The sequence below is a fragment of the Hemicordylus capensis genome, chromosome 5, assembly GCF_027244095.1.
Source record: "Hemicordylus capensis ecotype Gifberg chromosome 5, rHemCap1.1.pri, whole genome shotgun sequence".
In the NCBI taxonomy this organism is placed as follows: domain Eukaryota; kingdom Metazoa; phylum Chordata; class Lepidosauria; order Squamata; family Cordylidae; genus Hemicordylus; species Hemicordylus capensis.
Window position 1 is genome coordinate 94,612,017 of NC_069661.1, and position 27,288 is coordinate 94,639,304.

The 27,288-nt window shown below is 45.2% G+C and overlaps 1 protein-coding gene across 5 annotated transcripts in view; it reads left to right on the top strand.

Moving 5' to 3' along the window:
• Nucleotides 1–27,288, top strand: part of DLC1 (DLC1 Rho GTPase activating protein) — a 338,048-nt gene that overhangs the window by 109,383 nt on the left and 201,377 nt on the right. For all 5 annotated transcript variants that reach the window (XM_053255903.1, XM_053255905.1, XM_053255906.1 and 2 more), the window contains one exon: nt 18,053–18,086. In XM_053255903.1, coding sequence (XP_053111878.1) covers nt 18,053–18,086 — 34 coding nt within the window. The remainder of the gene's footprint in view (nt 1–18,052; nt 18,087–27,288) is intronic.

Genomic DNA, 27,288 nt, shown 5'->3' on the forward strand with positions numbered 1-27,288 from the left:
CGCCAATTTCCCACAAGGATTTGGGAGGATATGCTTGCCTGATCTGTATGCCCCTATATTCTACTTCCACAAGAGGGATGGGGAAAGGCCCCTAAATCCTGCAGCCTTTTTGTGGTCGTGCTCTTTTCCTGTTTCCACAGTATTCCTTACAGAAAAGATCCCAATCACCCCTCCTAGCTTAGCTTTCATAGTCATCCAACCCATGCAATGTTTTTCAATAAGTCTTTTCATATCCAGTTGGAACTGTTAACTAGAGTGATTCTTTGCCAGCCTGCACATTCTGCTTGCCTATCCAGAGTGCAAAACCTTCAAAGCAAGATTCCAAGTGTTGAGGTTTCTAAAATTCTTTGTGAGTATATCGACTTAGCAGCCACAGTATGTCAGTAAATGCTTGGGGAATGGATTTGTTTAGTCTGCCAAAAATGAACACTTGAAACATAGGAACATAAGAAGCTGCCATATACTGAGTCAGACCATAGAACGATCTAGCTCAGTATTGTCTACACAGACTGGCAGCGACTTCTTCAACGCTGCAGGCAAGAATCTCTCTCAACCAACGTACTGTATGCTTTGGTAGTTTGTTGGTTCAATTAAAAAATCTTGTCCTATCTTGGAGATGCCCGGGAGGGAACTCGGAACCTTCTGCTCTTCCCAGAGCGGCTCCCTCCCTTGAGCTGAATATCTTACAGTGCTCACACATCAAGTCTCCTATTCATATGCAACCAGGGTGGACCCTGCATAGCTAAGGGGACAAATCATGTTTGCTACCACAAGACCAGTTTTCCCCTCAGTTAATGATATAAATGCACTAACAATTCTTTTGCACTAGGACCACCACCTTCCCCAGAGAAAGCAACTGCCATTGCTTATTGACACATGCTCATGCATCTCAGTGTATATTAATATAAAATTGAACAGCATTAAAGCTGAATCTAGAAACCCAAAGAGGAAGCAGGGATGCTCATGTGCACGCACACACACACCCTCCATTAATCTCGTTTTTCAAAAGCCAGGTGGAAGCTCTACACTCAGTATCTTGTAGTCTATTCTAATAAGCAATATCTAAGATCTTTTATTATTATTATATTATTATTATTATTTTATTTTACATTTATATCCTGCTCTTCCTCCAAGGATCCCAGAGCGGTGTACTACATACTTGAGTTTCTCTTTCACAACAACCCTGTGAAGTAGGTTAGGCTGAGAGAGAAGTGACTAGCCCAGAGTCACCCAGCAAGTATCATGGCTGAATGGGGATTTGAACTCAGGTCTCCCCGGTTCTAGTCCAGCACTCTAACCACTACACCACACTGGCTCTCCATTTTATTACTTATTTATTACACATTGCTTGGATAGCCCATGTAAAGAAGACAGAGGGAGATCAAGTAGGATAGAGCGGCTATTTATTGACTGTAGAGAATTCCTACCCACCCACCCTGACAAATATAAGACATACACCAGACCCTCTCCAGAATTCCTGTATGCTTCCCACAGGCAGGTCTGGCAATGGCTTGGATTGGCATTTGGTACGGCATCCATAGTCAGCCAACTTGTGACCCAAGCCCATCATGGTGGTCCAGCCACTTGTATAATCTGCCACATTCCAAAGGCTCAGGATGAGCTTCTTTAAAAAAAAAAAAAATCAAAACTCAGTAAAAAAGAGTAAGACTTCATTTCATTTAATTAAATTTTGCCAGCATTTTCAAACTGAACTTTGAATGCCAAAGGCTAGCCCAGTGAGACTTCTGAAAGGTGTACAGGTTTGGACATTAACAAATCTATGGTGGAAGAGAGTCCTGTAGTTTATTGGTTGGGTGGATGGCAGCCACCCAGAAGAACACATCCTTTTGTGCCTTTGCTGAATGAACCTGTTGCCCACATGATATCATCAAGACAACACCTGTTATTTCACTTAACATTTAGATTAAACTGGCTTTAATTAAAGTGTAACAATACTGTACAACAATTTGCATAAAACCACCTCCTCTGGCCGGGACTGGGTGAAAACAATTCTGAGAAGCAATTTCCAAGCATCTATTTCAAAGTTTTACAGATATTGTTTGTCATCAGGAAGACTAGTAGCAAATCATACAACAAAGCATACATGTATGTACAGATATTAAGCATACTTTCTGGAAATCTTCACAGTATGGTTAATTTTGTGACTCTGTCCCAGTTTCTGCATCAGTTGATTTTGTGATTTGTAATCAGTTTGCCTGGATTTTATTTTTATTTTTTAAAACCTTTATTAAAACAAATTTACAATGCTAAACAATATTGATCCAAACATAAACAGCAAAGCATAATGCAACAAACCAGAATTCATCAATCCATCCACACTCTAATATTGTCTGTGATAGGAAAACAACCATAATATGGGTTAGCTTTTCTGAGACTGTGATATGCCATAAGCTCTTGTAACAGACGTCCATCGACCAGGTTTGATTTTTCCTATATTTGACTAAAGTTAACCTGGCAGCAGTTACTATAAACACAATTGATTTTTTGGATGTCACATCTGGATTGACCCCAGCAAATACATTTACTAATTCCAGCTGGGGGAGTTCTCCTAGATAACGATTTATCGGCTGCTCATACTGTGCGGCAATGGTAAACCCCTCCTAAATTCTGGGAAAGACAATCACAGGGTTCTCTGCTTGCCAGGAGTTGACACCGACTCGATGGCACACTTTACCTTTATCTAGACTACACTTCTGACTTTATTCTGTTATATATTTTTTTCTGAAATTGTGGTTTCTCTTTCTCATCTTCTGGAATTAGTTGAAGGCAGCTACCTTCTGTTATGTCTAAATAAACTTACTGGAGTTTTCACTTTATTCAATTAATTGCATAACTACAGAACACATACTCTCTAGTTACATTTACTGAGTGTCCCCAGCATGCATCAACAGGCCCACATACCTTGTCATTAGGTTTTCGTGGTTGCAATTTTGGCAACCCTTTGGCATAATACCAGTTCGGCTTATTTTTGTCCTTTTATGCAAGGAAAATTCTTTTCCTCTTTAGGAGCCACATTCTCTAAATTTGGAAGCCAGGTTCCCAGTTTCCTCTGGAACAAAATTTCAAAGACATTCAATGCACCAAATTTGATGCTCTGAAATGGAAGATAACCAGATATGGATCTGTGACTTTCTACAAACCCATTTAATTGTGTGTGAATTGGACCTGATGTGCCAGAGGCCCTAACAAGTTTTTAAAATTTCTTTGCCGCAAAATGAGGGCCATTATCAAACATTAATACATGTGGTATGCCATACCTTGCAAGGATGGATTTCTGGTGTATGATCATGTTTTTCTAGCATGGCTATTTTAGAATAGTTAGAACAATAATCGAAGACAAACTGTTTATTGTTCCCAGAGTCAAAGTCACCCTCTTTGAACCATGCCTCTAATATATATTTAGTGGATGGACTCCTACTATTGCCTAAGGTGCTACTCTTGGAACATGTCACACTTTTTAATTGATCAGTGTGGAATTGTCTGAGGCCAATGTTGCACATTTTTGGCTCTCATTTTATGTTTTTCAAAACCCAGAAACCCTTTATGTATTTTCTGAAGAAACTCTTTAGGTATCCTTCTTTAATGCCTTGGGCACATGGAAAAATACTCCATCAATTACAGAAAGTTCTGCTCTAAACTGAAAAAAATGGGGTGGGTATGTTGTGACTGCCAACTGAAGTGATTACTCACTGAAGTATGATTTAATTTATTGTGGCTTCTGTACATTTCTGCCACATTTTTGTGGATACTGGGAAAATGCTCAACTTTCTTTATCAAGTTGACATACTGTAGGTGATATCGAATTCTTTATTATTTTCTCTGACATACTGTTAAATGCTCAATATAATGTGTCAGCTATGATTGGATCTTTTCCTGGCTTTTATTCAACATTTAAGTCATACATCTAAAGTTGGAAAAAATCTCTGGATTCTAGGAGGGATCTGATAGGCATCCCATTCTTTGCAATAGACACCATAGTCTTGTGGTCATTCTACAGCAATTAGCTTTCTGTTGATGAACATGTGAAATTTTTTACAGCCAGATATTAGGGCTAAAACATTATTTTATATGTGTGCCACCTGTATTTTTTCCCCCCATGTATAAATCTGAAGCTATCTGGCACATTTTGATTACTTTCTCTAAACTGAGGTTCTTATATTTCAAAGTCTTTTTTTTCAGCCTCTTAGGGATGTGCCCAAACCAGTTCAGTGCCACCTTAGGAAGGTGTGAAACTGGCTCGGGCACCCGAATCTGGACCGGTTCAGATTCTACCACAGGGAGCAGGGATTACTTCCTTTTAAAAGCAGCTCCCTACCTGCTCCTCCCCACCACTTTTCCGGGCACGACGCTTGCTTTCCAAAAGGCTGCAGTGCTGCTCCCAGCAGCCTGTGTGTGGCATCAGCATGCACATGGCCACGGCACATGGATGATAGCTATATGCATGCTGATGCTGCGTGCAGGCTGCTGGGAACAGTGCTGCAGCTTCACACAGCCTTTTGGAAAGTGGGCGCTGCACCCAGAAGAGCCGTGTAGCAGCTGAGGAACTTTCTAAAGGAACCAATCCCCACTCCGTCCACAGCTGCCCGAGCTGGTTTGGGCACATCCCTACTTCTGATCTCTAATGCTCTAAAGTGATTCTTTTATAATAGAATCTGCTAACTCTCTTTAATTTCAGCTCTTGCTCATCAGCTTCAGCTTTGTTAAAAACTACCAACCATTAACTGCCATTAAAGAAACATCACCTCAGCATCCTGGCCTATTAAAGCAATCTTCCTTTCAAAAGAATCCTTGGTCTTCAGCTGTAACAATATGTGCAAATGTACATACATCACAACTTAATTCAAATATTTCTCAAAATTTTGCATCATTAGCTGAGAGAGCATCATTTCTTTAGAGAGCTCTCGGTGCTCCATATTTGTAGCTTTGTCTGTTCTTCATAGCAGTCTCTCTTTGAATCAAACTTTTCTTTGCCATTCCACTCCCAGGGCAATACCATGTTATGTACTCCTCTCAAATTTATTAAGCTAGAGGCCACTATTAGATTAACCCCTGCTAACTGGGCAAAGAGGCACCTTTTAATGTGGTGATTCTCTTTATTTAGCAGGGGGAGAGTAACTGGCCCTATCCACCCCCAGCACAGTACTTCCAGTGACTGCTTCTGGTGTGTGTCCTATGTGTCTTTTTAGAATGTGAGCCCTTTGGGGACAGGGAGCCATCTTATTTGTTTTATTTCTCTATGTAAACCACCCTGAGCCATTTTTGGAAGGGCGGTATAGAAATCAAATTAATAATAATAATAATAATAATAATACTAAATAAATAAATAAATAAATAAACAAACAAACTGGTTTTATTCTAAGTACATCTGCCTGCTCTAAAACAGCCTGGCCGCCTCCTAACTCTGCTGGTGCTGTGAAGTAACACTAGCAGCCCTTCTAATAGGAATAACTTTCATAAGGCAATAGTCTTGGAGATATTTTGGGCCCAAGTCATGTAATGCTTTATAGGTTATAATGGGAAGCTTGAATTGTGCCTGAAACAGAATAGGGGATCAGTGCAGATATCAGAACATCAATTTCATGTACTCCTGTCCCCACCCCAGTTCTGTACATAATATATTGTAGCCCCAAATGCAGATCTACTGTTTAAATGTCTAAAATGTTTTAATAAATAAATAATAAAAATAAAATACTGCATTTGGGTATAATGCATTAGGTCTGCAATGGCCCCCCAATTTATAACCAGTAGGTCTGCATTAGATTAGAGCAATTGTGTTTCCATTCCTGGCAAGCTTTAATTACTGCAGTGAATTCTCTGTATGTGAAAAACCAGCCAACTAGTTGTTACTAGAAAGTGTTTGTAGAAACAGAATTTATTTAACTTGCAATCCAGCTCTTTGTGTTTCTTCCCAAAGACAACAGAATGCTGAAGTTTAAGGCCAGGGCTGACTTGTTTTGTTCAAGAATGGACTGCACTCTAGAGGCCTAATGCTTTTCATCCATCAGCAGAGGTTCATTTACACAACAGCAGATATTTTTCTCTTCTCAGGCTAAAAGTCATTTGTTTAGCTAATGTTTATCTTGCAAAACGTTTTCCAATCACAAATGCATCAATAAAACGGGAAACCTGCAACGTTAATTACTTCAAAATAAAAATGTCCTCATCACTTAAGGGTTTGTAATTAAAAACACATGTTCCCTTTATATTTCAGTAACTGAATATCTACATATTATCTACAAATATGGTGGAGTGGGGGTATTGTGTCACCTTTCAGTTTTATTGTAAAACCTTGGGAGTACTTATATATGGTTGAGACAAGACCCTTGTGATTTGAGCTTTTTCCATTGCCCCATGAATGAAATATCTATCTTGAGACCTATACTGGTTGTTTCATATTATTAAAATATATTCATAATCCACCGTGTCACTGCACTACATCTGCTTTATATTTGATATTAATACAGTGAGAGAAGAGGGGGCCCAGGATACAAGACATCAGTTATCCCATGCACAATAGGAAGCCTGCTTCTTTTTTACTAGAAGGCCATTTTTATGTACCCCTTACATTACATGCACATAGCTTTGCTGCTTGATTCTCAGGTGGGTGTGTCCTTTGCCAAATCTGAATGGTATTCCAACTGCACCCACTCCTGAGAATGCAGACGAAGTCCTTTTACTAATGCTCTGGTGAACTTTGGAGTAGACTAGGGATGTGCACAAAACTGATTCTGCATTTTGTTTCGAGCTCAAAACAAAATGCAAATGGCCGAAACATTTCCTCGAAACAGCAATTGAACCAGTTGTTCAACAAAGCAAAACTTGGAACATTTCTGTTTCAATTTGAAACACTCCATTGTTCCCCATGGGTAGCCCCTAAGGACACCAAAGTGGGTTGTGCAGTATGACAGAATGGATGCTACCTAACACCCAGCACACAAAAGAAATGGGGAAGCCATAGGAGCCGGGGGGTTGGTGGAAAGGTTAAAAAAGATAATTGCCCACTTGCCAATTTCTTTGTGGGTTGGGTGGTAGGTAGCACCCACCATGCCCTACCACACATCCTAGTTTGGTGTCCCTAGGAGCTACTCATGGGGAACAAGGGAATGTTTCGAGTTTCCCCATAATTCCCTATGGCTAGAACAAGCTGCACTCATAGAGTGAACTGCACACAAGTTTTGGATTGCAATTTGCAATGGATTTTGCAGTCCAGCCTTGAAAAGCACTGCAGAAGCACACAGTAAAAGGAAATCTGTCCCTCCCAGCACAGAACAAACATTTCAAACACAGTCCAAAAATGGCCAAAAAAGAATCACTGATCCATAATCCACTGCTAGCCACAATGCCTGTGCTGCTGTAACATCATTGGCTCAAGTTGCTCTCTCTCACACATTTATGATGACTCCTTACATTCCTATAATTGCAACAGCTGCCACAGCAGCACCCTTAGTAGAAAGACATAGCATAGGCATACACTCAACTAGAGCTACCTCAGCCACATTTTGACTGAGTACACCTTGTATTGCAGAGTAGAGCAGCTTACTCACCAGCTTCAGAAAATTGGTAAATTCAGTGGGAGGGTGGCATGAGGGTGGCATGATGAAAAAAACTCATCATGCCTCTGCAGCACTAAATGAAGTAGGAATGATCCTATGACACAATGCAGGGTCTCTTCCTGCCTCATTCTTGACTAAAAAGATAGTAACCAGCAGGAGGTAGCAATCAGGAATGTTCATAGCTCTTTCAAGTACAGTTGATACTCATACTGCCTCCAGATGAGCATCAACTGCAAAAAATAATAATAAAGCCCCTTCCCCATCATTTGCCCAACAACAAAAAAATAATGTAACCAGTAACAACTGGAGACAAGACTGCTTTAGAGCTCTAAATGGTCTGGGATCTAGATATCCCAAGGGTTGCTTCCTTGCTTTCCATCTCATGCTCTAAGAGCCACTGAAGATAACTTGTTATGAGGATTCCCCCCTTCAAAGATGTTACAGGGCTTTCTCCATTCTGGCATCACCTCTCTGAATATAAGAACATAAGAACAGCCCTGCTGGATCAGGCCCAAGGCCCATCTAGTCCAGCATCCTGTTTCGCACAGTGGCCCACCAGATGCTGCTGGAAGCCACAGGCAGGAGTTGAGGGCATGCCCTCTCTCCTGCTGTTACTCCCCTGCAACTGATACTCAGAGGCATCCTGCTTTTGAGGCTGGAGGTGGCCCACAGCCCTCCAACTGGTAGCCATTGATAGACCTCTCCTCCATGAAGTTATTCAAACCCCTCTTAAAGCCATCCAAGTTGTTGGCTGTCACCACATCCTGTGACAGAGAGTTCCACAAGTGAATCACGCATTGTGTGAAAAAGTACTTCCGTTTGTTGGTCCTAGACCTCCTGGCAATCAATTTCAAGGAGTGACCCCTGGTTCTAGTGTTGTGTGAGATGGAAAAGAATTTCTCTCTCTTCACTTTCTCCACACCATGCATGATTTTATAGACCTCTATCATGTCTCCCCGCAGTTGTCTTTTTTCTAAACTAAAAAGCCCCAAGTGTTGTAGTCTTGCCTCATAAGAAAGGTGCTCTAGGCCCCTGATCATCTTGGTTGCCCTCTTCTGTACCTTTTCCAGTTCTACAATGTCTTTTTTTCAGATGTGGTGACCAGAATTGTACGCAGTACTCCAAGTGTGGTCGCACCATAGTTTTGTATAAAGACATTATAATATTAGCCGTTTTATTTTCAATCCCCTTCCTAATGATCCCTAGCATGGAATTGGCCTTTTTCACAGCTGCTGCACATTGAGTCGACACTTTTAACGAGCTGTCCACCACGACCCCAAGATCCCTCTCCTGGTCAGTCATCGACAGCTCAGATCCCATCAGCATATACTGATGCTGATGCTGGAGCAGTCACAATCCCATAATAAATTTGTTCAAAGCTTCGGTTGCAGAAAGAACTGAATGGAGAAGTTGAAGTTCAAAAACAAATTAAGATTCTATTTGAGGTTTAGGGCAGGGGTGGGGAACCTTGGCCCTCCGCTGTTTTTGAACTACAACTCCCAATTGTGGCTGGGGATGGTGGGAGTTGTAGTTCAAAAACAGCTGGAGGGCCAAGGTTCCCCACCCCTGGTTTAAGGGTACAGAAAAGAGAAAAATAATGGCTATTAAGCAATAATGTATAACTGATATAGACTAACAATACTAACAAGTAACAAAGACTAAGTTATAGCTCGCAAAGAGTTAATTATCGAATTAGGTTCACTCAAGGATAGCTAGAGAGAACAAACAGATTTGGATTTTAGGATAAATGAGAAGAAAGAGTTTAAGGATAGGGGTATATACTACCTCATTCCTTCCAAGAGAAATGTATTGAAACCTGGGACTTCTCTTCTCCAAGGCAAGAGCAGGGGTACATAGACTGGGCAGGGGTTCAGGAGCCAAAATTGAATCAAAAAATGAATGGAACCTCACAACCACGGGTGCTGGGCAGACTGGGTTCAGAAATGCCATTGGGGAAGTGTAAGGTCAAGGCAGGCAAAATGGAAATGCTGATGCCAAGACGTGGGGGAAAGAGTGGTGGTTTTGTGGCACGCAGACAGCACTGGTGACCCAATCAGAAGACACACTGATTGATGATAACTTCATTCTTGCCTGGGTCTATTATGTTAAACGCATCTTGCAAAGACAGACAAAATGGACAAAGCACAAGATGTGCCATTCTGCTTTCCAAAAGTGAAGAGTGAACTTCTTTGACAAAAGCTGTGGAAGAGTAAGGTTTTTCTTGGGTAAAGGCTAGGGAAGTTCTGAAAAGACCCGTGTAGGGAAAGGCCAAATGAACACATCAAAGTTTATCTCTCGTTTCTATCAGAATATCTGTGAGTAACTAAAATGCAAACAAGCAGACTTCCAGCGCCTTGAGCTAGTCCTTAACATGCTCATTAGCAAGAGCATGTTGTTTTCTTATCACTCCTTCCTGAGGAGGTCCTATCTTGCCCATTTGCTGTGCCAACATAGGAAGAATACTTGGCTTATTCTTTAAAGAATAGCTCTTGATTATATCACCTCTATTTCAGCTTCCCACTTGTTGAGTAATCAGGGGGCGACCATGCGGGGAGGTCCTCCTGTGGTCCTGTGCTTTGAACTGAACCTAAGAGTTCCTTCTCCCAAGCTACATGCCAAAATGACATGCCCTTTGAGTTAGCTACAGGTGAAACAGGACAGAGATCCCATAGTCCTGTGAAATCCAAAGTGCAAGCACTGGTGACTACAGGCTTGTAGTTACACATATAGAGGTTTGCTCCTTGGGGGAGCCCCTGAACAGGCTCCCGTGGTAACACCCCAGGGGGTCCCCAACAATTCAGCTGTCAGGAGGGCCCTAGCTCACTTGTCCAAGGTGGGGAGGTCAGGGACAATGGGCAGACAGAGGCAAAGTGTGGATGCTCCTAACATCATAAGGGCAGCCCAGCTGGATCAGGCCCAAGGCCTATCTGGGCCTATTTCCCACTACCATGATAGAACTGTCCCCAGAGCTCTTTTAAGGCCATCCAGTCTAGTGGCAGAGAATTTCATCTTGTGGCAGAGAATTTCATAGATTGACTATGCTCTGTGTGAAAAAGTACTCCCTTTTACCAGTCCTAAATTTCCTGACCTTTTTAGGGAGGCATTTGGGGAAGGCTGGTGATGGTTTTGTTTCCCCTCCCTCTGCCGCTCTGATCAAGTTAATTTAATTGATGAGACTGGTGTGTGTGTGTGTGTGTGTTAGAATTTTTAAGGTTCTTGTGTATTCGTGTCAAACAGAATGCAGGGGAGACTATAAAATGTGGTATTCCCATCTGACAGTTGTTGTTCAGAATTTGTTTGTTTATTACATTAATACTGCCCCATCCAAATGGCTCTGGGCAGTACACAACAATAAAAATAAAACCCACAAATCTATCCTCTTAAAAGCAATAACTACAGAACAATTTAAAAACATGAAACCATTAACAATTAAAACATTTAAAACAGTTTTTAAAATCTGGAAGGCCAGGCCAAACAGATAGGTTTTAAGGGTTCTCCTAAAAACCAACAATGAACTCAAATTATGGATTTCTGCCGGGAGTGCATTCCACAGCCTAGGAGCAGCTACAGAGAAGGCCTGCCTCTGAGTCACCACCAGACATACTTGTGGTAACTGGAGATGGATCTCCTCAGATGACATTAACATACATTGGGGATCGTGCAGAAGGCGGCGCTCTCTAAGATAACCTGGACCTAAGCCATTCAGGGCTTTAAAGATAATAACCAGCACTTTGTATTTTGCCCGGAAACATACTGGCACCCAGTGTAACTGTTTCAAAACAGGCATAATATGGTCTCTCCAGGGTATCCCAGAAACCAGTCTGGCTGCCGCATTTTTAACTAACTGGAGTTTCCAGACTACGTACAAAGCAGCTCCACATAGAGTGCATTGCAATAGTCAAGCCTGGAGGTTACCAGCTGATGCACCACGGTTTTGAGGTCCCTTTTCAAGGAATGGGCACAGCTGACAAATCAGCCAAAGCTGGTAGAAAGCACTCCTGGCCATAGCCTCCACCTGAGATACTAGGGTGAGGCCTGGGTCCAGGAGTACCCCCAAGCGGAGTACCTGTTCCTTGGTGAGTGTAACTCCATTCCAGCACAGGAAGATCTAACTCATCCCTCAAATTCTGAGCCCCTACAATGAGCACCTCTGTCATACTTAGATTCAGTTTCAATTTGCTATCTCTCATTAAGCCCATTATTGCCTGTAGGCAGGCATTTAGGGAATGAATGCCATTTCCTGATGATGAGGATGACAAGGAGAAGTAGATTTGGGCATCATCAGCATACTGATAACACCCAGCATGAAATCGCCTGATGACCTCATCATATAATCATGTAGCTATTTAAAAGCATTGGTGACAGAATGGAGCCCTAAGGAATTCCATATAACAGTTCCTGTTTTGAGGAGGAACTGTCACCAAGCTCCACCATCTGGAATCTACCCAAGAGGTAGGAACAGAACCACTGCAAAGCAGTGCCCTCTACCCCCAACTCCCCCACACGATCCAGAAGGATACCATGGTTGATGGTATTGAACACCACCAAGAGATACAAAAGAACCAACAGAGTTGCACTCCCTCTGCTGATTCTCCAGCAGGGAAATCCATCAGGCCGACCAAGGCTGTCTCAACCCCATAGCCAGCTCTAAAGCCAGTTTGAAATGGGTCTAGATAATTAGTTTCCTCCAAAACTGCCTGGAGCTGGAGACTGGCCGAGTGGAAATTAAACTCCTCACACCCCGAGATAGCTCTGCTGAATATGAGCCTGCAGATGCAATGCGTGCAGACCAAAAATATTTTTTTGCTACACTCACCACCACCACATAAACCTTCAAATGGATCCTATGTTGTGTCCTGTCAAATTCAAGCCAAATTCTCCTCCACTTATGTTCCAGTCATTGCTAAGGAATCCAAGGAAGGCTTCTTAAGAAGTAGTCTAACCATTGCCTCCTTCAAACAAGGAGGCACCCTACCCTCCTTCAGCGATGTATTTATGATTTTAACTAGGCCACCTCCAACAATCTTCCTGCTTGATAGAAGCAGCCAAGTTGGGCAAGGGTCCAGAGAACAATTGGTAGGCTGCACTGCCCCAAGCAGCTTGTCCACATCCTCAGAATCACAGATTGAAACTGATCCAGTCTAGCCATGCAAGAAGGATTGCTGGGCACTTTCTTCATAGACTTTGCAGAAATAATGGAGTCCACGTCGGCCCGAATGCAGGAGATTTTGTCCACAAAGAACCCATTAAAAGCATCACAGCAGAACAACATTTCTGGGGACTGGTTTAAGACAGAAGGAGTGGAAATTAAACTACTCACACCCCGAGATAGCTCTGCTGAATGTGAGCCTGCAGATGCAATGCGTGCAGACCAAAAATATTTTTTTGCTACACTCACCACCACCGCATAAACCTTCAAATGGATCCTATGTCATGTCCTGTCAAATTCAAGCCAAATTCTCCTCCACTTATGTTCCAGTCACCTACCCTGCTTCTTCAGCCCCTGTAACTCCTCTGTATACCAAAGTGCCATTTTTGTAGCAGGTTGGAAGGGACGCTTAGGAGCAATCATGTCTACTATGCTGGTGAGTTCCCTATTCCACGTTCCCACCAGGAGATTGACAGAATCACTGGCAGCACCAGCATTAAAACCCTCCAAGGATATTTGGAATCCTACAGGATCCAGCAGTCTTTTCAGGTGGACCATCCTAATAGGTCAACCACCCTTGCAGGGGTGGATTGTGGCTGTGAAACCAACCTTAACCAGGTAGTGGTCCATCCATCACAATGGGGAAACCACAGGATCCCCCACCCACGGAACACCCTGCTGATCTGAACAAAAGACCAAATCCAGTGTGTGGCCAGCAACATGAGTTGGTTCAGAAACTAATTGGGATAAGCCCATAGTTATCATAGCCGCTATGAACTCTTGAGCTACACCAAACAAGCCAGCCCCAAAGTGGATATAGAAGTCCCCCAACACCAAAAGTCTGGGTGTCTCCACCAACTCCACCAAATGTTTGGGACCAAAAGTCCAACACCAACTCCACGACCAGCTCTGTCAGCTCAGTTAGGGAGTCATAGGGAGTCAGCAGGGTGGACGGTACACCAACAAAATCCTCAATCTGTCCCTAGTTCCCAGCCTCAGAAATACACACTCAGTATAAATCAACTGTCTCACAGGGGCCCTGGTAAGGGAAATGTTATTCTTATGGACCACTGCCACTCCACCCACCCACCCCCCGCCCACTTCCCCTAACCTGCTCCACAATAGAGTAACATGGTAGGAGGAGCTGAGCCCACACTGGACCATTCGCCTTCCCCAACCAGGTCTTAGTTATACATGCCAAATCCATGCTCAAATCATAGATAATTTCAGTCTTATTCTGAACGAACCTGGCATTTCAGAGGAGCAAGGCCAGGCTCTGTGGGTAGTTGGAGCTGCACCCCAAGACCTGAGAGTAGACAGGGCAGCTGGAAGTGGAAACAGTTACTAAATGACTGATTTTTCTTTACCTTGAACAGCCAGCTTCTCTACCAGCACCAATTCTTTGATTCCCCACCACAACAGTAATAGCTGCCCCAGAACCGCTGGATGCACCCCCGGCATCATCCCTCCCAAGAGAGCCCAAATACATACCTGCAGAGAGGCCTGACACAGCCCAATAAAAATGGAGAACCAGCAAACTCCAGCCCAAACCTCCCACCCCAACCTAATATTCCCCCCCCCATACCACCCCAAAGGCTCAGCACCAAAAGCCAGCCGTCTACAGGTAGACCACTGGCTATGCTGATGGCTACACCTCAGATGTGCCTTCTTGGTATAAATGCCTCCAAGAACCCAGCAGCCCCTCCTCTCACAAGAAGCTGCCAAGCCAAGTAACAGGTGGTGTGTGTCAGGCAATCTTGGATTGAATTGTGGGTAATCTCATACTTCCTTTTCCTATCTTAAAATGACACTGTCCAATATTTGACAAAATGCAAATGTATTTAACGTGAATCGATCACTCAATGAATTAAGGGGGGGCAGATTGATTAATGAACTAAAAACATTTTGCTGACAGCCCTAGAAATTAGTTTGTTGTGATAATCAACTACAACAAATATGGATAAATAAAAATGAACCATTTAAATATTGATTACATATATAGGGATTTTGTTTGAGTTTCTCTGTTCATATCTAGCAGTGTGAGAAAAGATCTGGAAGGGTTTTCTCTTTAGAAGTGTGAGATCTGATCATGTGGAAGTTATTACTACAGTTCTTTTGTTTCATTAGGGTTGAAGAGTTTGGAATAACGTGAAGCTACACTGGACCCATCTGGCTGAGCAGGAAAATCCCATTTAATTGCTCTTTTGCCAAAAATGTTAAATCACTTCCTGGGAATGCAGTTAATTTAAAACATATGGAACCCATTGAGGAAGGTCCACAGTTAATTCAAAGCTATTTTATTTTATTGTATTGTGATGCAAACATTTTTCAAAATTAACAGTAGGGCATGTTATCCTACTGGGTTGATAATTAACAAATCAATCCCCTCCCCCACCCCTCACACACTGTCTTTTGGATATTTTCTGAAAAACTAATGGAACAATACTTTCTCACTCTCTACTGTCCTTTTTTAAAATAAAGAACAGAAAAATAATGATTATTATGATGATGTTTTATTGATGATTTTTGTTCTTATGGAAAGTAAAAGCTGGAGAAGAAATGTTTAATTGACATTTTAAAACATTTTTAAAAAAATGTTTTCACTTCTACAAATATATGTTTAGCCACCCCCCAAATAATTTCCCTTTCATTTGTTTTGTGTGAATGATATAACTTTTCATCATATTTCCTGAGCTTGCTGCTCAGCTGTCAGGGTTGTAGAGAATCAGCCCTCCAAAGCTAAATTGCATTGGCTATAATGTTTACAATACAGCATTCGCGTAAAGTATACAAAGCACTTAAGGCACCTGTGTATGTTAGCCAGTGTAAATTCATAAGTTCCCTCTACTGGTCCAGTTGAGGACATGGGTACAGAATTCATTAATGATTCATAGGAGAAGGAATACAGAAGCTATCTGTTTTTCAAAGGCGGAACCAGTTATTAAGAAAGAATAAGCATCTATTCCATTATAAATCACTATTATCGAACACACACACATATATATTTTTCTTCAGCTGACACTTGCAGTATAAAGTATATTCCAGTATATTCCAGCACATGCAACCTTACAGTTTCATTTGTGGAGACATCTATTTGAGACAGCTTTGCTAAAGAGGGTAGGGGGAAGCAGATGTCTGCATAGGGCAGACCTTTTTTATTTTCTTTTTTTAATGTTAGTGTATCTTCACAAAGGGTCCAAATGGCATCAAGGAAAGAACCATGGAGACATTTTTCTAATACATTAACTAGCCAAGTAGTACCTTGTGCATGATTATGCAGTCACACCCACTCAAAAGTTTATCTATATAGAAGATTTTCATTTGTATCCTCTTCTTTCTCATGATTACTCAAAGTAATTTTACAGCTGATAGTGCAAATGATGCAAGTAGAGCATCTTTGATGTAAATTGATCCATATAAAGCACATTTTCACGGAGGCTTTTTAATGCTCCATTATTGTTTTGTTATATCTGGTAGGTTTTTTAGCTTCTTATAATTTTCAGGTTTAATTTGAACCTAATAATTGTGGTTTTTGATCTATTTTTTAAAAAATAGTTAATTTTATTACTTTTGTTGTATCTGTGTCTATCTTATTGTTGTGAGCTGCCGTGAGCAGTAGTGCACTGGAGAGAGGCAGGGTATAAATATTATTATTATTATTATTATCATTAATAATAATAATTAATATCCTTTTTAGAGCCCTGATTAGCCACTGATTTTCCACTTGAGACTGCTGAAGAGACTGCAGCTGGCTCCCTGAGCTACCATCTCACATGCACATAGGAAGCTGCCTTCTACTGAATACAGCCATTGGTCCATCTAGCTCAGTACTGCCTACATTGACTAGCAGTGGATCTCCAAGGTTTCAGGCAGGAGCCTTTCCCAGCCTGAAGGATAAACCTGGGATCTTCTGCATGCAAAGCAGATGCTGTATCACTGAGCTACAGTCCTATCTCCAGTGAAGTCTAGAAAGCAGAACAGAAATTCAGCAAACTGCCATTCTACCTAAGGCTGCTGAAGTATAGTGAGCTGAACTCATGTTAATTAACATGAGAGTAATGTGTGTATCTCAGCCTAATAGATGGCGTAGTGGGAAAATGACTTGACTAGCAGGCCAGACGTTGCCGGTTCGAATCTCCGCTGGTACCTATATCGGGCAGCAGCGATAAAGGAAGATGTTGAGAGGCATAATATCATACTGCGCAGGAGATGGAAGTGGTAAACCCCTCCTATATTCTTCCAAAGACAACCACAGGGCTCTATGGTCGTCAGCAGTCGATACCAACTCGATGGCACAAGACTCTGAGCAGAATCTCTCAGGATTCTGCTCAGAGCATATTACACATTTTTTGAAAGAACTGCAGTGGCTGCCAGTTTGTTTCCGGGTCCAATTCAAGGTGCTGATTATTACTTTTAAAGCCTTTAGCGGTTTGGGTCCTGGATATCTGAAGGACCAGGGGTGTAGCTATAATTGAGTGGATGGGTTCAAATAGCCCAGGGGCCCCCAGCTCCTGAGGGCCCCACAGCTCCACCCCTCCCTATTTTCTTCATTATCTCCCTCACTCCAAGGGGCCACTGGAGAGAGGGGCAAACTCTCCCCTAGCCACGCCCCTGCGGAGGAACACCTGCTCCCAAGGGTTTCTGCCCACCCAACAAGGTTGTCAGAGGGGCCTTTGCTCTGTGTGACAATGCTGAGAGAGGTTAAATTGTCGTGCATGTGGGACAGAGCCTTCTCTGTTGTTGCCCCCAGGCTCTGGAATGCTCTCCCAGTGAATGTCCGCTCTTTGACATCTGTGGCAGCTTTTAAAAAACAATTAAAGACTTTTTATTTGTTCAGGCTTTTACCCTTAGGAGCTACTGCGTCTCTCATTTTTCCTGCTTTTGTTTGCATTTTTAATGAGGTTTTTTTTGTTTGGGTTCTTTGGTGTTTTATGGTTTTTATTGTTTAACTAATTTTAAGGTTTTAAATGTGATTTTTAAATGGAATTTTACTGTATTTTAATTGCCTTGGGATGTCTTATGAAAGGTGGTATAAAAACTGAGGAAACAAACAAATAAATAAATATGGGGCAGTAGCATTATGGTGGCAGGCTTCACCCCTACCCTATATGTGTTCTGGACTCTCTAGATGTCCTAATGAGCATATTTCAGTTGAGAGTCTAATACAGAAATGTTGCCCTCTCCACATGTATGAATTTTACTTCATGTAAACCTCTGAAAGGGGCTTGAAAGAGAGGTGTATTTTCATCATTTCATCCAAGTCATTTACCTCTGTTTTTTATTTGTTTGTTTGTTTGAAAATATATAACACCTTTTTCTTCTCTTTCAGTCCATGCCAGTTATTACAGAAAAGGAGAAAGCTGGTAAGTTACTGTGCACTTTTTAATTCCACTTCTTCATCAGTTTGTAAACCACCACAAGACATTTGTTTTGAGGAGGTATATAAATTTAATTAATTAATTAATTAATTAAATTCATTTTTGTGGAATGCCATCTTAAGTGTTCCTCCTTACAGAAAGAAACAGGCTTGAACTATAATTTAAGCAGAAGGTTACATCATAAACTTAACTGATAGTGGCATGACTTTGTGTTGTTTATTACTTGCACCAGAAAAAGTACTGTAAAAAAAACTGATAAAAAAATTATGAAAAGTTGGCAGAAATTGAACAGTCCTCATAACTGAAACTCATGTGATGGTTGTTGCATGAGGGAATATGGCTACTTCTCTGGGTCAAATAAACAGAATTTTATATAAAATACTGGGAGATGCTTGTTTAAAATAGCCAAATACAATAAATAAGAGTCTTCTAGATCATTTGGTTGGTTGTTGATTTGGTATTTGTCTGCAAACAAGTTCCATTGCAATTTTGGATATACTTTCAAGATGCACTGTTGTATTACTGTCTTAATTGTGATACATTTTCATAAGTTTAGAAATACATTTTAGAGGCTATATACTGTAGGTTATCAGAAAAGTGTGTGTGTGTGTGTGTGTGTGTGTGTGTGTGTGTGTGTGTGTGTGTGTGTGAAATTGGGTGTATTTAAGCATATTTGTTCTTATGGCCTGTGATTTTTTAAAAGTATATAGTTCAGAAGGTTTTTTAGTTGCTGCTCTGATATCACTTTGGCCCAGTTATGTTTATGTTTAGAAAGGCTACATGTGCTGCGCAAGCAAAAATGCATATGTTTTCATTACCTGAAAATTCTTGAATCACAGTATATAGATTATCACTTGGTAAGTTGTAGAGCTTCATTTTGGTATCAATGAATAAATTTACTTGAGCAGTTAGTGTAACAGTAGAATTTGTCCATGACTGCTTGTCTCATTTTGATGGGCACATTGTTTGCAATATGAGAGCATATTTTCCATGAAGAGAAATGGCTTTGAGGTTGGTTTGTCAAATCTTATGAAACATTATAATTGCTTTGCTACTGTGTCAAAGTTTTCATTGGCATATAGTGTGTTTGTGATGACTTTCTGATTGTTGTTTTAGTTATTGATCACAGTAGTTGTATCCTGCCCTTTTACCCAAGAATGTCAGGGTAATGCTCATGAGGTTAATCTATTTTATTATCACAGCAACCCTGCAATGTAGGTTAGACTGAGAGATAGTGATTTGCACAGGGCCATCCAGTGAGCTTCATGGTTGGATGTAGATGTTCCCCAGTTCAAGGACATCTGTTATTCTACACACTGAGGCTGGAAGGCCAGCCTGGGTTAGGCTGTGTGTGAGAACTGCAGGGATCAGGCCCAATCCTAGTGGGGCAGCACCACCTAGCCTGGCTTTGTAGCCCAGCTTAGAGTCTGCATTAAGGGCACAAGCGTTCCCTTAACCCAGGATCTGCTGTCATGTGACCAAGTGGGCTTCTTGCAGCCTACACAGAGATGGGTGCCTAGAACACCCATCTCCAGGGGGATTCCCTCAATGCACCACGCACGGTGCATTGTGGAATACATGGAGGCTGGGATGCGTCGTCTTGCCTCTCCAGTAATCACGCATCTCGTGCTCCCAGCAACATTCCTGCAGTTGTCTGGGTGGAAGGTGAGTGAATCACAGCCTCCCGCCTCCCGCCCAGGCATATGAAGTACTTCACTCTCAGTAGACTCTTGTATCTTGAACTGGCAAATATCTGCAGCACCTTTGATCGGTAAGTAGAAAAATACAGAGATAATAAAAAGAGGTCTTAACTGTAATAAGCATCTTCCAGTCTCTAACTGCAGCATCAGGCAGCGTATGATCCTAACTGTGCCACCACATGGTGAGAGAGGAACTGAAGACTATAAAGTGACTGAGTGATGACAAGACAGGTCAGGCCTCAATGGGCAAGCTCTCAGCAGGAGGATCTTTGAAAAGTCACGAGAAACATGTTCTTCTGTTCTTCTGTCGGTAAACAAGATACATTTTTAAAAACATGCACACACAGCTGCATGGTGAGCTAGAAAGAACTTTTAAAGTATGATCTAATTGGAACTCTAGTGAGAAAGCACTACAGGCGTTAAACACTTTTTAAAAAGCAGTTAAACCAATTCTCTCTCTCTCTCTCTCATGCTTAAAACCAGTTTGGGATTTTAGGTTGGTAGCATCTAATGTGCTCTGCAGCCATAGCTTTGCTACATAATGCCTGGGGGACAAACTAAACTTTAAAGAATATATTTAATCCCTGCTACAGAAAGCAGGAACAGAAGTAAGGAAAGCACAGGAGAGTCAGGTAGGTGAAAGTCTCCTTCCCTTGGAAGGTTACAAATCTACATACCTAGAATTTCAGACTTATTCCCAAGGAAAAAATCTGAGAATTTTCTGACTGCTAAATAATAATAATAGTAATAATAATAATAATACACAATAATACAGCACAAATACTGCAACGCTATCTTTAAATTTTCTGTAGTTATCCTAGACCCTTGGAAAGGGCCCAATAATTAAAATATCAAATCCAGTCAATAACATCTGGTAGACTGTGTGTAAACAGCATAATAATAAAAATAAAAGTAAAAATAACAAATAAACAACTTTATTTGTTAACCTGATCTCAAGTCATTTAGGGCTTTAAAGGTTAAAACCAGCACTTTGAAATGGACTTGGAAACTGACTGGGAACCAATGCAGCTGACGAAGCTCTGGCGTACTATGATCAAGACGTACAGTCTCAGTTAGTGATCCACCCCCAGCACAGTACCTCCAGTGACTGTTGCTGGTGTCTATCTGATGTTTCTTTTTAGATTGTGAGCCCTTTGGGGACAGGGATCCATCTTATTTATTTATTATTTTTCTTGGTAAACTGCCTGGGCCATTTTTGGAAGGGCGGCATAGAAATCAAATTCATCATCATCATCACCACCACCACTACCACCACCATCTTGCAGCCCTATTTTGTACCAGATGCAATTTCTGGACCATTTTCTAAGGCAGCCCCATGTACATTGCATTGCAGTAATCTAAGTGAGATGTTACCAGAGCGTGAGTAACTGTGGCCAAGCTATCTCTGTCCAAGTACAGTTGCAGTTTGCGTATTAGCTGAAGCTGATGAAAGGCGCTCTGAGCCACAGAGGCCTCTAATGACAGTGCTGGATCAATGAGCACCCCCAGACTGCCAACCTTGCCCTTCAGGGGGAGTGCATCCCATCTAGAACAGGCTGAACATCATTCATCCAAGCAGAGGGAGCACCGACCAACAGAACTTCTGTCTTGTCTAGACTGAGTCTTAATTTGTTCACCCTCATCCAATTTATTACTGCATCCATGCACTGAATCAGGACAGTCACCACCTCACCTGTGTCTGATGAAAAAGAAAGATACGACAGAGTGTCATTCACATACTGATAACACCTCAGGCCAAATCTCTGGATGACTCCTCCCAGAGGTTTAATGCAGATATTAAATGCCATAGGGGAGAGAATGGAACCCTGCAGAACCCCAAAACATAACTGTGGAACCCCAAAGCATAACTGCCAAGGGGTTGACCAGGAATGCCCCAGCACCACCTTTTAGAAATGGGCCTCGAGGTAGGAGTAGAACCACCTTCAAGCAGTGCCTCCCATACCCAACTCATCCAACCTTTCCAAATGGATACCATGGTCAATAATATTGAAAACCGCTGGGAGATCCAAGAGAATTAATAAGATTGCACTCCCCTTGTGGTTCTCTCTGCACAGGTCACCCTAAAGGGCAGCCAAAGCAGTTTCTGTTCCAAAGCCAGGCCTGGGCGCTTTCCAGATTAGACCCTGCAACGGGGTCACATTGTGTCTTGGAAGTGTGCTTCCACACTTCCTGAATTGTGACACCGCAGTCCCTACGCTGACAGCAGGGTGCCGTTCCCATTTCCAGTGCCTTGTTTTGAATTAAGTTGCTGTGATATAGAGCTAGGACGTCGTATATCCGGCATAAGAAAATTGCTGGTTTTGGGGGTTGTTAGTTTCCACAAGACTGCTCCCCCTCCATTTACGTTTCAAATGTGACTTGCCTGAATGGAGGCATTTTGCTGCTGTTGAGCAGCTAGTCTGGAAAGCGTCCTGAAGCCTGATTGAAATTGATTTAGATAGTTTGTTTCCTCCAAGAGTGCCTGGAGCTGATTAACCACTACATACTCAAGCACCTTGCCAGGAAGGGAATATTGGGCCCAAGCCTATAGTTGTTTACACCCTCTGGGTCCAGACTGGATTTCTTTAGGAGGTTTTTCCATATCCGTGGTTTACCTTCATATCAGCCCAGTATGAGGGACTGGGAGAATGGATGTGAGGAAGGCCAAAGAGGTTCAGTTTCCCCTTTAAGCTCCATGCACTCAGGCTGGGTCTACGTAGGCAATGGAATAAGATGGCAGAATGCTGAGAAGGTAGAATGAACTACATCATTTTGCAGCTAGGGATCACTTTTTTTTAATGTTCTGCAGGGGAAGTCCCTTCATAAGACAAGGTGAGGCAGTCACCTCAGGCAGCAGATTATTGAGGTGCCAGTAGAGCAGTGAGATGAGCCCTGCTGCTGCCATTGGAGCAGCTCTTTGGGAATGATCTGATCCTTGCACGCTTTGCAAGGAGAACCTCTACTCACACAGCTTGCAAAGTTTGCAAGACGCATGAGGAGAGAAGAGGAGGCTGTTGTTGGCAGCCTCCCTTCCTTGCTACTCCCTGTGCTACTTTCAAAGCTTGCAAAGAGTTTGAAAGGGAGCTTTCATCCCCTCCCCCCGCCCGCCCCCAGGGTCATGGGACGAAGCAGGATTTGGTGTTTCATCTCACGCCCCGAAATATGTTGGGCCACCCCGATGTTACCCCATGAAGAATTCCCCTCTAATAGAAACCTAGCAAATGAGCAGGGGAGGGCCTACAATCCCTTTACCAGCTTGCTGGTTTTCTATTTTCAAGGTGTTCTAAGCATTCAGGAGCAGTCAAAATGAGATCCCCCACCGGCAGGCTACAGGCCATTCCATGACTTCATTCTGCTGCATGTGTAAATTTGGCCTGAATTCAGTTCACCGCCATTGCCTCTCCAATCTTGTCCATCAGGATCCCTCAAGCACATCTCAGCCTCTTTAAAAGCTGACTTGCTAACACAAATTCTAAGAACTGCACCTTTCCTTAAGATTTTTTAAAAAATATTTGCTTCCTCATGCACAGTCTGCCTACTTTCTTAATAACCATAGTTCTTTACACTAGCCAACTCGCACAGAGCATCTGTACGCTCTTTGGGGCTAGCTGTTTCCCCCTCCCTCCTCCCCCACTCTCCCTCCACCTCCCTCCCTTCTGCCCCACTCTCTTCTCCCTCCCCCTCCCAACCATCTCTCTCACCCTCCTGCCCCAGTCTCTCCTGCCCTCCCCTCCTCCCCGTGCTCCTCTCTCCTTCCCTCCCTCTTTCCCTCTCCCTCCCTCTCCCTCTACCTCTCAATCTCACTCTCCCCTGCCCGCCTCCCCTTCCCTCCCTTCTGCCCCACACTCTTGCACTTCTTCCCCTCCCCTCCCACCCAAACCTTTCTCTTGCCCCCTCCCCTCCCACCCCACTCTCTCTTGCCCTCCCTCCCTCCCCCTCCCCCTCCCACCACTCTCTCTCACCCTCTTGCCCCAGTCTCTCCTGCCCTCCCCCTCCCCCTCCCCTGATCCTCTCTCCTGCCCTCCCTCTCTCCCCATTGCCCCACTCTCCTGCCCTCCCCCTCTCCTCCTGCCCCACACTCTTGCCCCTCTTCCCCTCCCTGCCTGCCCCACTCTCTTGCCCCCTCCCCTCCCACCCCACCCCAGTCTCTCCTGTCCTCCCACCCCCTTTCTCACCATCCTGCCCCAGTCTCTCTTGCCCTCCCCCTGCTACTCTCTCCTGCCCTCCCCCTCCCTCTCCCCCTCCCCCGATCCTCTCTCCTGCCCTCCCCATCCCCTCTGATCCTCTCTCCTGCCCTCCCCCATCCCCCTGATCCTCTCTCCAGCCCCCCTCCCCTCTTCCCCTTTCCCCACTCTCCCACCCTCCCCCTCTCCCCCACTCTCCCGCCCTCCCCTTCCCCACTTTCCCCACTCACCCGCCCTCCCCCATGCACCACTCTCCCACCCTCCCCCTCTCCCCCTTGCCCCACTCTCCCACCCTCCCCCTCTCCCCTTGCCCCCCTCTCCCACCCTCCCCCACTCTCCCACTCTCCCCTCTCCCCCTTTCCCCACTCTCCCACCCTCCCCCTCGACCCACTTTCCCACACTCCCACCTTCCCCCTCACCCCACTCTCCCACCCTCCCACCCTCCCCCTCTCTCCCCTCACCCACCCTCCTCCTCTCCCCACTCTCCCACTCTCCCCTCACCCCACTCTCCTGCCATCCCCCTCACCCCACTCTCCCGCCCTCCCCCTCGCCCCACTCTCCCACCCTCTCCCCTCTCCCCACTCCTGCCCTACCCCTCTCCCCACTCTCCCACCCTCCCCTCTCCCCACTCTTCTGCCCTCCCACCCTCCCCCTCACCCCACTCTCCCACCCTCCCCCTCACCCCACTCTCCCACCTACCCCCCTTGCCCCACTCGCCTGCCCTCACCCTTGCCCCACCCTCTCGCCCTCCCCTTGCCCCACTCTCCCCACTCCCCCTCTCCCCCTTGCCCCACCCTCCTGCCCTCCCCTCACCCCACTCTCCCCACTCTCCCACTCTCCCCACTCCCCCTCTCCCCCTTGCCCCACTCTTCCACCCTCCCCCTCTCCCCCATGCCCCACTCTTCCACCCTCCCCCTCTCCCCACTCTTCCACCCTCCCCCTCTCCCCACTCTTTCACCATCCCCCTCTCCCCACTCTTCCACCCTCCCCCTCTCCCCCTTGCCCCACTCTTCCACCCTCCCCCTTGCCCCCTCTTCTGCCCCTCCCCCTCTCCCCCTTGCCCCACTCTCCCATCCTTCCCCTCTCCCCCTTGCCCCACTCTCCCATCCTTCCCCTCTCCCCCTTGCCCCACTCTCCCGTCCTTCCCCTCTCCCGCTTGCCCCACTCTCCCATCCTTCCCCTCTCCCCCTTGCCCCACCCTCCTGCCCTCCCCTCACCCCACTCTCCCCACTCTCCCACTCTCCCCACTCCCCCTCTCCCCCTTGCCCCACTCTTCCACCCTCCCCCTCTCCCCCATGCCCCACTCTTCCACCCTCCCCCTCTCCCCACTCTTTCACCCTCCCCCTCTCCCCACTCTTCCACCCTCCCCCTCTCCCCCTTGCCCCACTCTTCCACCCTCCCCCTTGCCCCCTCTTCTGCCCCTCCCCCTCTCCCCCTTGCCCCACTCTCCCATCCTTCCCCTCTCCCCCTTGCCCCACTCTCCCGTCCTTCCCCTCTCCCGCTTGCCCCACTCTCCCATCCTTCCCCTCTCCCCCTTGCCCCACTCTCCCTCCCCATCCCTCCCTCCTGCCCCACTCTCTTGCCCCTCCCCTTCCTCCCCAACCCACTCTCTCTTCCCCTCCTTCCCCCTCCCATCCATCTCTCCCACCCTCCTGTCCCAGTCTCTCCTGCCCTCCCCCTCGCCCTGCTCCACTCTCTCTTGCCCTCCCTCCCCTTTCCTCCTTCCCCTCTCTCCTGCCTTACCCCTCTCCTGCCCTTCCCCTCTTCCTCCTGTCCCACTCTCTCTTGCCCTCCCTCCTGCCTCACTCTCTCTTGTTCTCCCCCCACTCTCTTACCCTCCTCCCCACTCTCTTGCCCTCCCCTTCCCCCTTCCCCCTCCCCTTGCCCCTTGCCCCTCCCCCTCCCTCTTGCCCTCCCTCTCCCCTCCCCCTGCCCCCTCCCTCTCCCCCTGCCCCCTCCCTCTCCCCCTGCCCCCTCCCTCTCCCCCTGCCCCCTCCCTCTCCCCCTGCCCCCTCCCTATTGCCCTCCCTCTCCCCCTGCCCTCTCCCTCTTGCCCTCCCTCTCCCCCTCCCTCTTGCCCTCCCTCTCCCTCTTGCCCTACTCCCTCTTGCCCTCCCCCTCATGCCCCCTCTCTCTTGCCTTCCCCCTCCCCCACTCTCTCCCCTCCCCCACTCTCTCCTCCCCCTTCCCTCCTCCCCCTGCATTTTATTTTACTCTACTTACCAGGCAGCGGGCGGCCAAAAAGGGCCCCGCCGCCGCTCCTCCTCCCGGGTGGCAAACAGGGAAGTCCTGCCGCCCCGTTCCCTCCCACCCTAGCCTCTCACGGGCGCCTGGCCTCGGCAGCCGATGCCGCCTGGCCATGAGCCACCTCTGTGGCCAGACCCAGCACCTCCACGGCCTGACCTGCCACCAGGCCGAGTGCCACCTTTGCAGCCAGGCCCGCTGCGCCAAGTGCCGCCTCCACGGCCCGCCGTGCCCACTGCCGCTACTTGCCAGCCTCTGCGGCCGGCCTCTTTGAGGTCGGCTACCTATCCCCCCCACCCCCACCTTCTGCCCCAGTCTCCTGCCGGCCAATTCTCCTGGGTGCACCATCCAATCAGGAGCCTATGCCGCCCAGCCAATCAGCTGGGTGGCCAGGATGCACATTCAAAGGCACACCCAGGAGAAATATATAGAGAGATATTACATAAGCGCTTGACATGTTTTGTCTCATGATCCTTGGATCTACCCTGCAAGGTAGAATAGTAGTAATACTAATAGCCATATTTCAGATGGATGCAGGCTGAGGCATAACAGAGTGCTGCAGATGACCCAGTGAATTCATGCCTGAGGTGAGATTTGAAACAGAAGTTCTTAGCTGACATCACATTATGCTATGCTGCTCGATTCTCCAAGCTTGGCAAATCCCCCAGTGCCAGAACTGATGTGGAGCTGGATAAAGTATATGAATGGAAGGATGTGCTCTTAACACACAAGCCCCCAATGCATCCCGAATGACATATTCTCCATGTGGAATGCAAATTTCGAAGTGCTGCAACATTTAGACCTTTTTTAAACAGCACTTTGAGGGCTTTGGTGCTTGTTTGAATGGACAACGCTTACATTATGTATGCTTTTTCTTTAGAGTTAAACAAAGGACATTCTTTTCAACTACTCACAGTTGCAATACTTTATTAGAACAAAGTCTCCTATATAAATGGCTTCAGGCAATGTGGAGATCAGCCTTCTAGCTCTGGTGACATTTGTTTTCTATGTCAAGCAAGTAATTTCCACTTTACAGCTTGTTACTCTGCGAAGTCAGTA